The 11,640-nt window shown below is 48.5% G+C and overlaps 2 protein-coding genes across 2 annotated transcripts; one reads left to right on the forward strand and one right to left on the reverse strand.

Annotated features, from left to right (window-relative positions):
- Positions 1-218: 218 nt before the first annotated feature.
- BBLN (bublin coiled coil protein) lies at positions 219-4,605 on the reverse strand. The gene is made up of 2 exons (XM_075054719.1): positions 4,446-4,605; positions 219-1,320 (listed from the first exon to the last, which is right to left on the reverse strand). The coding sequence occupies exons 1-2, from the start codon at positions 4,537-4,539 to the stop codon at positions 1,127-1,129; spliced, it is 288 nt and encodes a 95-aa protein (XP_074910820.1). The 5' UTR covers positions 4,540-4,605; the 3' UTR covers positions 219-1,126.
- Positions 4,606-5,868: 1,263 nt separating this feature from the next.
- Positions 5,869-11,585, forward strand: PTGES2 (prostaglandin E synthase 2). Its single transcript, XM_075055987.1, has 7 exons — positions 5,869-6,120; positions 7,222-7,416; positions 8,083-8,138; positions 8,748-8,900; positions 9,460-9,660; positions 9,985-10,102; positions 10,811-11,585. The coding sequence occupies exons 1-7, from the start codon at positions 5,893-5,895 to the stop codon at positions 10,937-10,939; spliced, it is 1,080 nt and encodes a 359-aa protein (XP_074912088.1). The 5' UTR covers positions 5,869-5,892; the 3' UTR covers positions 10,940-11,585.
- The last annotated feature ends 55 nt before the right edge of the window (positions 11,586-11,640 follow it).

Below are 11,640 nucleotides of genomic sequence, written 5' to 3' on the forward strand. Positions count from 1 at the left end.
CTATCTCTTGGGAGACTGTGTGCCCAATTCTGTTCCTCAGAATAGTTTCCTTTCAAAGATGCACATTCTTGGACAAGCACTGTGTCCTAAGCTAGGCAAGAATATGCATCTTGGTCCTTTGTTAATACTCAAGGCTTAATACAATCTGTTCCCATAGTGGAGACTCTCAGGAACAAATTTTGTTTTAAACTGATTTTAATAAAACAGATTTCTTATAAATAACTTCTTTAACTTTCCAAAAAACTCCTTTAACTCTACAGAAGTAGAACAGTAAGACTTGCTTCACAGTGCTGGCCTCAGGCAATCCTGACAAGATCACAAAGTTTCAGACCAGAATGCTCATGTGTACTGTCAAAATGTACAGGGAGGACTCTGCTCAGAGCCCATGGCAGGAAGGCCTGCCTCTTTGCTCTGTATAGCTAATGCTGTGGTGGGGGCTAACCAGGCTGCACTGCCTCTCTCTAATGCCTGAGACCTTAATGGCAGCTTAAGGAGTTAGGCAGCTTCCAATTATAACAGTCAAAAACATCACCCTGGTAGCTTGTCTTCTCTGCTTGGAAGGGTATAGAAGTGTCCAGTGATCTGGGACCATCAGCCTATATTTCTTACATCACAGTTAACGTGAATAATGGGGAAGCTGTATTTTCAAGGCAGGAGCTGGCCTAGGGCCTCCCTCTCCAAGTCTGTCACCAGAGCTACGCTTAGGGGCAAGCCTGAAGTCAGGACAGCCCCTGCCTAACATGCTTTTTGAGGGAAGAGGCTAGAGCCATAACACTCCTTGCTTGGATTTAACAGTGTAAAAGAGCAGAGATAATTTTTACTCTTTGTGAAGAGGGTCTGCTTGCAAACAACCTCTGTAGCATCAGGTTTCCTACAACAAGCTTTAACCAAGTGTCAGTGCCAGGCTTGTGTTGAGGAGCAAAAAGAACCAGCTCTCCTACAACCACCTGTGTGCTTCTGCACCTATCACACAGCTAAAGAAAAACAACATGGAGGTGAATGGCAGGACACAACCACAGGAACAAGTAACAGGCACGAGGTACCTCTTCTATTCAAGTTTTACGTTAAATCGGTGACCAGTAAATGTCCCCGTAGCAATACCAACTGAGAGTTTGTGGCCAGCACACTAGACAGGAGGCTGTGATCCCTGCACATCAGCTTCCATGTTCTGCTGCTCGCTTTGCTGCTGGAACTCCAGGCGGGTTTGGCGGTTGGACTCCAGCAGTTCTTTCAAGCAGGCGTGTAGATAATCATTTTTTTCCTCCAGGTGATCCAAGCAGGAGTTGATCTGGTCCAGCATGGAGTTTATTGCTGCATATTCTAAAAGGAAGGGAAATGAGAGACTGAACAATGTAAGTATATTGTCACTGCAGCCAGTGAAGGCAGCGACAGCTCTTGCTAAACATGCCCACAGCATTTTGGCTGTGCCTTATTTGCCACTGGGTGCATGAAGTAAAATGCAACTGAATCCTGCATGTGTTGTGTTCCCCAATCAAATGAGACCAGTGGGAAGCTGGAGGACTGGTAACAAGATCTAAGGCAAGTTACCTGGGCAGTCCAAACCCATTCTTGGCGTATCTGACAGCCTTTGATCTCATACATAAATAGCTGACGCAGGCTGAGTGCTAGAGCACAGTGATCCGCATTGCAAAAGTACCAAATAAATCCCAAGGGCAAGTTAACCTTTTTAGCTTCCTTAGGGATCATCTTTCCTGACAAAGGTACAGGCATTTTGGCAGCATGCCAAAGTGTTTACATTCTGTGAATTATTTGTGCAGGGCTCCCAGGCTGGGATGTGCTTCACAAGGGCCTGGCTGGGGTCAGGCTGCCGAGACAGCACAGCCATGGCTGTAGCAGGAGCAGGGATGAGCCCAAAGGTGCTGGTAGTGGCACCATTATTTCCAAAGGGAGGTAAGCGTGGGATACCAAGTTCAACAGAATTTTCAAGCACCGTGGCTTTGGGTACTTAAGATTAAAACCAAACTCATTCAGGATGATCCTGACAGTTGGTTCCCCAGGTACAATTTCTTATTCATAGCATTTGTTTCAAGTGCAGAAGTGTTAGCCTCAGTACAATGGCATTTCACAGGGATGTGTATTAGCACTGTTAATCAGATGAAGATAAAACTGTGATGAAACACTTGCTTTTGGATTGCTCCAAGCGATATTCACACCATCCTAAAGAATAACAAAAAACCAAACTGAAAAACCAACAAGATACACCTCTGCTGACAAGTTACTCAGGAACCCCAGGGGCATTACAGGAGACCCCAGGTGGAACCAGTCCCATGTTCCTTGCTGAAGCCGCATGGGCTGAGCAAGTGCAGGGAGGCTGGCATCGAGCTGTGGCTCGCGAGCTGACATTTACGAGGATCGTGGGCTGCAGGACAGGGAAAGATGCCTGCGTGGGTGAGACAATCCCACACCTCAACGGCTGGGGCTGGCTGCTCTCCACCTGGCTCCTCCGAGCAGCTGGGGGAGCGTCAGAGCCAAGTGTGACACATGCAGTGCCTGGCTGGAGCGCTGCTCTGAGCTAACGGAGGGTATAGAGAAAGCGAGGAGGATGAGGCTTGAGCCGTGCTGAAATTCCCCAGCCTCAGAAGCCCAACTTTGCCCCTCTTGGCCACCCCCTTGACGCTTCCGTAGGCAGGGTGCCCTGGTGCCCAGTGTACCAGGCCCAGGCACTGCCCTTACCAGCAGCTTTAAAAGAACTGTGAATATTTAAATATTGCAGTCATTTGCATTACTGATAGTTAAGGAGAAGTTTCATTATAAAAAAACAATTGTCCTCCTTTTCTTATACTACTTTAGAGCTATTCATAGCAGTATTGCAGTCTTTAATTTTTTTGGAGAATTGCATACGTAGCTTTTAAGCTTTTTTATAAAAGTTTGGCCTTGCAGGTATATGCAGACGTGGCATTATAAGCAAGAGCACTGCTGATGTCCTTGCATTTAAAAACCAATCCCACAAACACATTCTTTCCAAAAAGGTGGCAATTACCAGTATTCTTCAAACCTTGTTTCAAGGTATGTGACAATGTCCGTGAGTTAGAACTTCTTACTTCAACCTAGTATGTGATGCACCATGTTCCAATGAAATGTTGAGTAGATCCCAAGCAGATACAGTAACTGCTTCTGACAAGCAATATTCATCAACTTGGCAAGAAGTCTGTAATCCCAGTAGAAGCCTAATTGTTCTCAGTGCCTAGAGCTCAAGCGAGGGCTATATAAGTTGTGCAGCTTTGGAAAGAGAAAAAAAATTTAACAATTTTAAAATAATCTGTAAAAACATTTTATTTGATTGTCTTCTGTTGGTTGCAAGCTTGGTCTATTTTTGTGGAAATGTAACCACATCCCCTAATGAAAATGTTGACCAGGAGCATGGCAATTGCATTGTTCACCATTCTGCATTCTTACAAGAACGGTTGCCAAAAACAAGGTTTCTGATTTGAGATCAAGGAAGTGATCCACAGCTTCAGCTCCACAAGACCAGGAGATAGCTACAGACCTTTATGACCAGCTGCTGCACACAAAGCCCCAACTAATTACAGGCAGAGTGACTCAATGTAGAGCAGATTTAGTGACTTTCTCCATCACATCCAATGTGTCTCTTAGCTTTTCAAAAAGTTTGAAACACGAATCACTGTGATGATGCAAAGCGATAAATGCTCTTGGGGTGTTTCAGGACAGAAATGATGCTCCTGTCACTGCAGGTGGATCACAGCCACAGCTACGAGATTCACCTGCGCGAATCACATCTGGAAACGGTGTTTTGGGAAACAGCATAACCCAAATCTTCACCATTTTCAAGAGAAGAGTAGCAAAGTGCTTACCCTTTGAAAGGTTTCCAGAGTGACCTGTACATACACATTACAGTTCTGCCACTGTCTCACTTCCTTCATTGGCTTTTTCTAACTGGACAGGACAGCATCAGAAATTTCATACCTAGGTGCTGTAGAAATGCCTTAAAGTGGAATCTGCCAAGCTAATTACATTAAATTCACTTTTTCCACCCGTGACTACTTCTCCCAGACCTGCCCACATGATCTGTCCTGCAATGTCAAAATCTGAACATCCTCTTTCTCCTTGGTCACCCACACCCCGTACACCAGCAAAAGCACAGAATCATCTTTTCACAAGAAAAAAAAAAAAAATACCCCCAAGGCAGCACGCAGGAGCTCCCTGCCCCATCACTGGGAGGGAATCATCCCAGCCCCACTTGGTTTCACAACCCGCCGTCCCCGCAGCCCCTCACCTCCCGCCGCCGCGCAGCGGGCGCACCCTGGGCGTCGGGCACCGCTCCCAAGCAGAAGCAGCAAAACATCTGGGCACATCTGGGCCTTGCCACCCGCACCGCCAGGCCCACGGGCCCGGGCCAGGCCACCCAGCCCCACCGGGGGCCCGGGCCAGGGCAGGCGGCACTGCCCCGGGCCGTCCCCACGCACCTTCCTCCCCGAAGCTGTCCCCGTCCTCGTCCTCGTCCTCGTTGCCGCCGGCGCCGCCCACCGCCACGTGCGGCTCCCCGTTCGGCCCCGACATCCCGCCGCCCTGCGCGACGCCGCCGGCCGCGCCTCGGTACCGCCCGGACGGCGCCTCGGTGGTCCCGTAGGGTCGCTAGCCAATGGGAAAGCTCGGCGTCGCGCGCGTCACGCAGGCCGGCCGACCGGCGCTGGGGTAAAGTCTGTGGTTAGCGCGCAGGGAGCCGGGCGTGCGTTGCGCGGACGGGAGCGGGGAGCGGCGCTCGGCAGCTGGGCGGCCACTGAGGGCAGCGCGCAGGAGCGGGCAGCTCCGCGCTCCCCATTTCTGGGGTGTTTTCCGCAAGCGCGTTCCCAGCTCGAAGCTGTCGCCGTGCCCCGCTGTGTCCTCGGCGCCCCCGTCCCCAGGCCTCCCCGTCCCCAGGGCTGTCCCAGCCACAGCACACACCAGCACAAGCGAGTGCATTTGGGCACGAAGTGAAGTCGTCCTCAGGGGCCGCCATCGGCACCCAGCGCTTCTTTCTGAAGACAACATATGACATATATAAGTTCACAGATATGAAGAGGCCCCCTCGGGCCATTCTGCGGGTGCTGAGGCCGCAGTAGCGAGGGCTTTGCTGCTGAACTCCAAAATGCAGCCCTGCTTTGTCCGCTGAGCAGTTTGAACCCCCTCAGGTCACCTTCAAACCTCTTCACTGAAGAAACGAGCACGATTCACTTTGCCCTTCTTTGTCTTTGGCCCAGTATTAGTCGTACCTCAGGCGCCCTGAGGAGATCTAATCGCTGCGTGTTTTTTTCATCCCCGGGAGAGATGTCACTGGGATGAAAATAACCTGAAATTAGAGCATTAATTCAAGCAGCACTCCTGAGATGAACCCGGTTTGAGGGCTCCATTATTAAGTAGGTATTTGGGGTAAGGAAGAAAGAAAAGGTTACGTCCTCATTTAACATCACAGCCAGCTCTTCTTTCTGTGGGGTAACCCCACTGCACAGTGCTGAGTTGAGCCCATGTTGTGCCCCAAGTAGGGAAATTGAACATTAATGTAATTAGTGGACAACGAATAAGATGACGACTTTCAGCATGAAGGTTTGCGCTCCCACTGTGGGTACGTGCCGGTCAGAAGCAGCAGCCCTCAAGGCAAGAGAACAGAGTATTTTACTTCCACTTTGGTATCTTCTCAGCGAACCCGGATTTTCTAATTACTGCGAGAGAGCGGGGCCGCGCTCGCCGTAGCTCTCCGCAGCCAGACAGCCTCGCCGTGCCCGCCCGCTGTGGACTTTAACGCCGCTGCGGCTTCTTTTACCTCAGCGGTGCCGCGGTGCCGCCATTTCGGGGGCGGGGGACGCGCAGAGGGGCGGGGCGGTCCCTTTAAGCCCCGCCCCTGGGCGCCCGCCCGCGCCGCGCCGCGCCGGGAAGATGGCGGTTGCCGGCAGGGCCTGGCGGGCCGCCGCGCTGCTGCCGCCCTGGCGGCTGCGGGCCCCGCGCCGAGACTACGGCGCTGCCGCGGCAGCAGCGGCGGCGGCAGCAGCAGCAGGAGGCGGCGGCGGGGGCCGCCTGCTGCTGGGCGCTGCCTTCGCGCTGGGCGGCGGCGCCGGCCTCTACCTGGCGGCGCGGCACCGCCTGCGGGAACACTCGGCCGCTGAGGTAAAACGCCGCCGGGCCCCGCTCGCCGCCTGAGGCGGCTCCCCCCCCCCCCACCCCCGGCCGCGGGCTGCGCTCTCCTTCCCTCCCGGCCGCTCCCTGCGGCTCCTGCCGTTTCCATCCCCGCCTTCTTCCCCGGGCGCTTGCCCTTTCCTCGCCCCCCAGCCCTGGCGAGGCCCGGGCCCGGCCGCGGCGCCGAGCCCCTGGAGACAGAGCTTCAGGGAGGGCGCGGAGCGGTTTCTTCCGTCTCTGCGGACCAAGTGGCTGCTTTTGCGCCGGTTTCAGTAAGGAAACCGCATAAAATTGTGTAAAGGAGGCCCCGGCAGCACTCCCTTTGAGGAGCTGTAAGGAATGCCTGTCAGAAAGCGAGAGCTTGCTGGGGATGTGAAGCAGCATTGTCTGTTGTTGCTTTTTCCCAGCACCCACGGAGGGTTGTGTAACCCAATAAATTGCAAATGAGAAGCAAAGTGAGATGGCTGCGTTTGTTTTATAATGTATGACTAATGATTGGCATGGCCTGTCAGATCGCTGAAGTATAGCAGTGTTGGAAAACATCCCTCACCTACTTGATGCCTCGCTCTCTGTGATGCCCTGAGTTCTCCCTGTCTTGTCTTAGTTGTACTCAGGTTGGTTCATCCTGGGAATCTGAACTTGGGCAGACACATGCCTAAAATCAACAGCAAACTCTCTGCTCTCCCCACCCTGTGGCCTCAACAGAGGGTGGGAGGGGGGGTGGTGGGAATTGGATTTAAGAGGCTATTTTGGTTTTCATTTGAGGATGATTAAAATATGGTTGTGTTTTTCTTTAGTTTCAGAATTGTGTATAGAGGGATAAGCTGTCTAGATTTAACTTCTTTTTTTCTGGCTGTGAGTAGGAGTTTCCAGCAGATTAAATAGATGTTTAGAAAAACAGATATTTGGTCCCAGTGGAAGGTGAATATTTATGATGCCATTTGAAGTATCTGTTAGCCAAGATATTGTGATGATCAGATGTTGAAACTGAATGTCAATGACTATGATTTCACGACAAAAGTAAGGGTGGAAGGAAGGTAATATTTATATTTTTAGTATAAAATGGAAGCTTCTGATCTCTTCCTTCCCCAGCTGCCTGCAGGGAGCCTGCAGCTCACTCTCTACCAGTATAAAACGTGTCCTTTCTGCAGCAAAGTCCGAGCTTTTCTTGATTATCATGGACTGCCCTATGAAATTGTGGAAGTGAACCCGATAATGAGGAAAGAGATCAAATTTTCTTCCTACAGAAAGGTGCCTATCCTGCTAGCTAATGCTGGAAGCCCTGTGGTAAGTCTTACTATGTTTCCACACAAGCAATGGTTTGGATGCTTTGTTTCTGTCACATCTATGTGGTTTATCACGTGCAGTGTAATCTTTAGATCATCTTTTAGTCTCTCAAGAGCCTAAGATTTGTTTCTTGCTCCATGCTTTTCTATGTCTTGGTCTTATTAGAGTTTTTTGCTGGCCTTTCTTACAAGGCATGTTGTTTGTGGAGTGACTAATGCAGTGATTATCTAGCTTCTCTCAACCCTTATGCAGGACATATCATTTGTACCAGTGGTAACAGAAACTGCTTATCTTATGGGAAAAGGAGGACATCTCAAGAATACTGAAGATTCAAGTTGGCTTGTTTTTTTATGTTGGTGTTGCTTTCCTCCTTCGCTGCCAAGAGCCTAAATCCAAATCCACTAGTATTGGATGTGTACCTGACCCTCAGGCTCTCTGTTGTCAAAATGAAAGACAAATTTGAAGTGATACTCTAAAACAATCACAGAAGAAATCTGAATGTAGGGCTGTCTTTAGATGTGCAGGGACTCCTGTGGAAATGCATGGGGGGAAAAGGGACTGCAGTACTAACTTGGAGCTTCAGCATGCAGGGGAAAAGGTTTTGAAGAATTTCCTTTTCAATTTCACCAACTTCTTTTAAGAGTTTGTTTTAATTCTGTTTTTCAGCAATTGAACGACTCTTCGGTGATCATCAGTGCAATAAAGACCTATCTAATTTCCAAGTAAGAAAACGGGATGATGGGAGAAGAGCTGAATGTGAATGGCCCTAGCAAAGTAGAGATTGAGCAGACTCTATCAGAGTCGGTCATAAGTACCTTGCTGACCTTGGTCTCTGAAGCTCTGGGTGTTTGGTCCAGCAGACCTGACCCTGGCTGTGATGGTGTGGATGGTGCCTATATATGTTGTGATGTTACCTTTCAGAACTACTCTTTTTTCAGCTCTGAGATTCTCTTTGCACAAAACCTACTTAAACATGGACTAGAGTTAGTCCTGGAACTAAGCTTACATTTAGCCAGTTATAATATATAGAATGAAATAAATTTGCCGTACCTATTGCCTGTCCTTTATGTCCGTGCTACAAAGCACTTGAGAATCGTAGGTAGTTTTATGCCTGCAAAAATTTCTGTTCTGACTCAGACAAAGTTATATACACTAATAATAGTTACTTGCAAGTAGCTGTTCCAGTCTCTTTTCAAAACTTATTTCGAATAGAATTTGTGCACTTATTTTTAGAATAATAAATTTTAAAGTGTGTTATCTTTCAATCTGTCCTTTGCTCTTGCTCATTTTTGTGGCAGCCAGATCAGTGCTAACTGGGTTTCTGTCCACAGGAGGAATAGCTTAGAAGAGATCGTGTCCTTCTATCCTCCTATGAAAACTGTGACTGACCAAGGCAAGGAGGTATTTGAGTATGGGAATAAATACTGGCTCATGCTGGATGAGAAGGAGACAAAGCGAATCTATCCTGTCAAAGAAGTGAGAGTGTAAGTGCTCTTAAGTTTCTGGGCTCTCCAAGTAGGGTCACAGCCTCCTCCATATGTACTCAGGGATGATGTAGATACAAAATCCTGCTGGTGCTGACAAATCTTGTCACACCCCCATTAGTGTTTAAAACCTCAGTAGTTAGAGTGGTTTTGCTGCGTTTCTTGCATAATTTGACACAATGCTGTTAGACAGCCTAGTTCCCACCATCATGGTGATGCTAGCCTTCAGTTGCCTCCAGTTTCCTTCTTGAGCTTCCCTTTATGTCACAGGGGAATGCTATGGAGTGCTGGTTTCCCTTTCTGCTTTAGTTCTTGTACTGGGAGGAGAAGCTAGTACTCTATCTTAGTCTTAATTTTAGTTTGAGATTGGAGGAGCCTTGCCAAAGATCATGATCCTGAGTGCATTTCAGAGAGGTCACCAGAGCACAAGGCTGGGCAGGTTTCTGGCACATTTGTCCTTGGCAGAACCTCTGGTTAATGCCACTGTGATTCTGCCTGCCTCCTGTGACCCTGCAATCTGTACCTCATTCACTGAAAAGTTTCTCTTGAATGCTTGCAGGGAAGAAATGAAGTGGAGAAAATGGGCAGACGATTGGCTTGTTCACCTCATCTCCCCCAACGTTTACCGTACCCCGAGAGAAGCCTTGGCATCTTTTGATTACATTGTCCGTGAGGGGAAGTTTGGCACCGTGGAAGGTTTCTTTGCCAAGTACATGGGGGCTTTTGCCATGTTCTTCGTTAGCAAGAGGCTGAAGAAAAGGTTGGTACCACACCACTGAACACCAAGTACACATGAGGAATAGCTCTTTAACCTCCTTAGCTGTGAACCCCAGATGTCAAAGGGCAGAACCTCAGTGTTTTAGACCAAACTGTTTAATCCTATGTGAGTAACACCCATACTTAAAGCTTTAATTGGAGGTACTGAACCCCTCTACTCATCTACTGTTTAATCACTAACTGCCCCCTTCACTCTCAAATACCTCCTTAATTCCCAGGCAAAGACCAGCCCATAAGATTAGAAATGATAAAAGGTTAAAGAAAGAAACAAACTAGTGTCTTCAAACTAGTTCTTCTCTTTATCCAGACATCACCTTCAAGACAATGTCCGAGAAGACTTGTATGAAGCAGTTAATGAGTGGGTAAAAGCAGTTGGCAAACATCGACTGTTCATGGGTGGAAACCAGCCGAACCTTGCTGACTTGGTAAGGGGTTAATTCCTGCATTTATTGTTAGGTGTGTTACAAATCATCCCGTTGCTCATCTGTGTGAAATGGTTCATACAAATATAGGCAGAGAAGGTCAGTTACATGAGATACATTGTCACTGTCCTTTGTGCAGTAATACGATTCCCATATGAAGGGGACTTACATTTCCATTTTCCAGAGAAAAGTTTCCTAAGATGGACCCTGTGGTTCCCACCTGCAGGTGGGTGGTGTTCATCATGTGGAAGCATGATAAAAGCAGGTTACAAGCCAGGACACTGCTCTGTCTCATGAATGCTGGTGAATAAAGCCTCACACCTGCACAGGTTTTATTAGACTCAGTGCTGCTGGGGTTTCCTTTGCAGGCAGCAGTGCAGAGTGGAGCAGGATTCATCCCCTGCACCAGCAGTTCTCCTTGGAATGCAAGTGGAGCATATCACACCGGGGCTTCATGCCAAGATGGAATTAACTTCTGCCCCATAACTGCACATAGATCCTGATCTTTCCTGACTGTTTCCTGATGGAAAAACATGCATATTCTTAACTACCTTTCTGCCATTCAGTCTTCCTTGCTAATCAGAGTGGTGGAGTAGATGGTAGGACAGGGAAAGAGCCTGACTGGCTAGGCTATTCAGACACTCCTTGGTACCCTAAGCCGTTGTCCCTGCTGACTCTTTGTGTTGTTCTAATCTTTATCCTCTGGCACAGGCAGTGTATGGGGTCCTCCGAGTCATGGAAGGGCTAGAAGCCTTTGACGACATGATGGTTCACACCAAGATTCAGCCTTGGTACCAGCGCATGGAAGAAGTCATTCAAAACGCTGAAGCTGCAGTCTGATGTCAGCTGCAGCTGCCCTCCTGAAGTACTTGCATGGTAAAAAACTTCAGAAGGAATGGCATTTGTTTTTTAAGAGTTGAATGGACTGACACGCAGGCACAGAGACTGTCCCATTTAGAATATCAAGTCGCAGTGAGCAGGAGGGATCCAGCTGGGGTGTATGTTTGAACATGGTATTTAGAAGGACGGGGACAGGTAAAAGGAAGGGATCTTGGATGCTGCTGGAAAGGAGAAGCTCTGAACTGAAGAATGCAGCAAATAGGCTTCTTTTAGATGAGCCATTCTCAGAGCGAGTTACTGTAAAAGCAAGACGCTCTTGGCTAGTAAACAGCCATATCAGATGGGGTGGGTCTGAGCAGCTTTTACTTCAGGCTGTCTTCCACTACTCATCCATGTTATCTGAAGTGTTTTCCTGACTGAGACACTGGATACTAGTCTTTAAATGACAATTTTTCCTGCAATAGAATCCTGTAAGCCCAGTGCTGAGGGAACTGGAGGAATCCACGGTGCTGGGAAAGGCATCCTTCCTATGACAGAAACGATGCTGCACTTGGCAGATTGTATGCTTTTACTCTTCCATGTAAACGGTTCTTTCAGTACTTGATTCTGTACAATCTGCAAGGATAAAGGCTTGCTTCTTTCTGTGCCCGTTGTGAGATCTATGGATTCCTACCTTACCTGTTATGCTCGGAAAGCACGCC

This window comes from Buteo buteo, chromosome 23 (genome assembly GCF_964188355.1).
Source record: "Buteo buteo chromosome 23, bButBut1.hap1.1, whole genome shotgun sequence".
Taxonomy (NCBI): domain Eukaryota; kingdom Metazoa; phylum Chordata; class Aves; order Accipitriformes; family Accipitridae; genus Buteo; species Buteo buteo.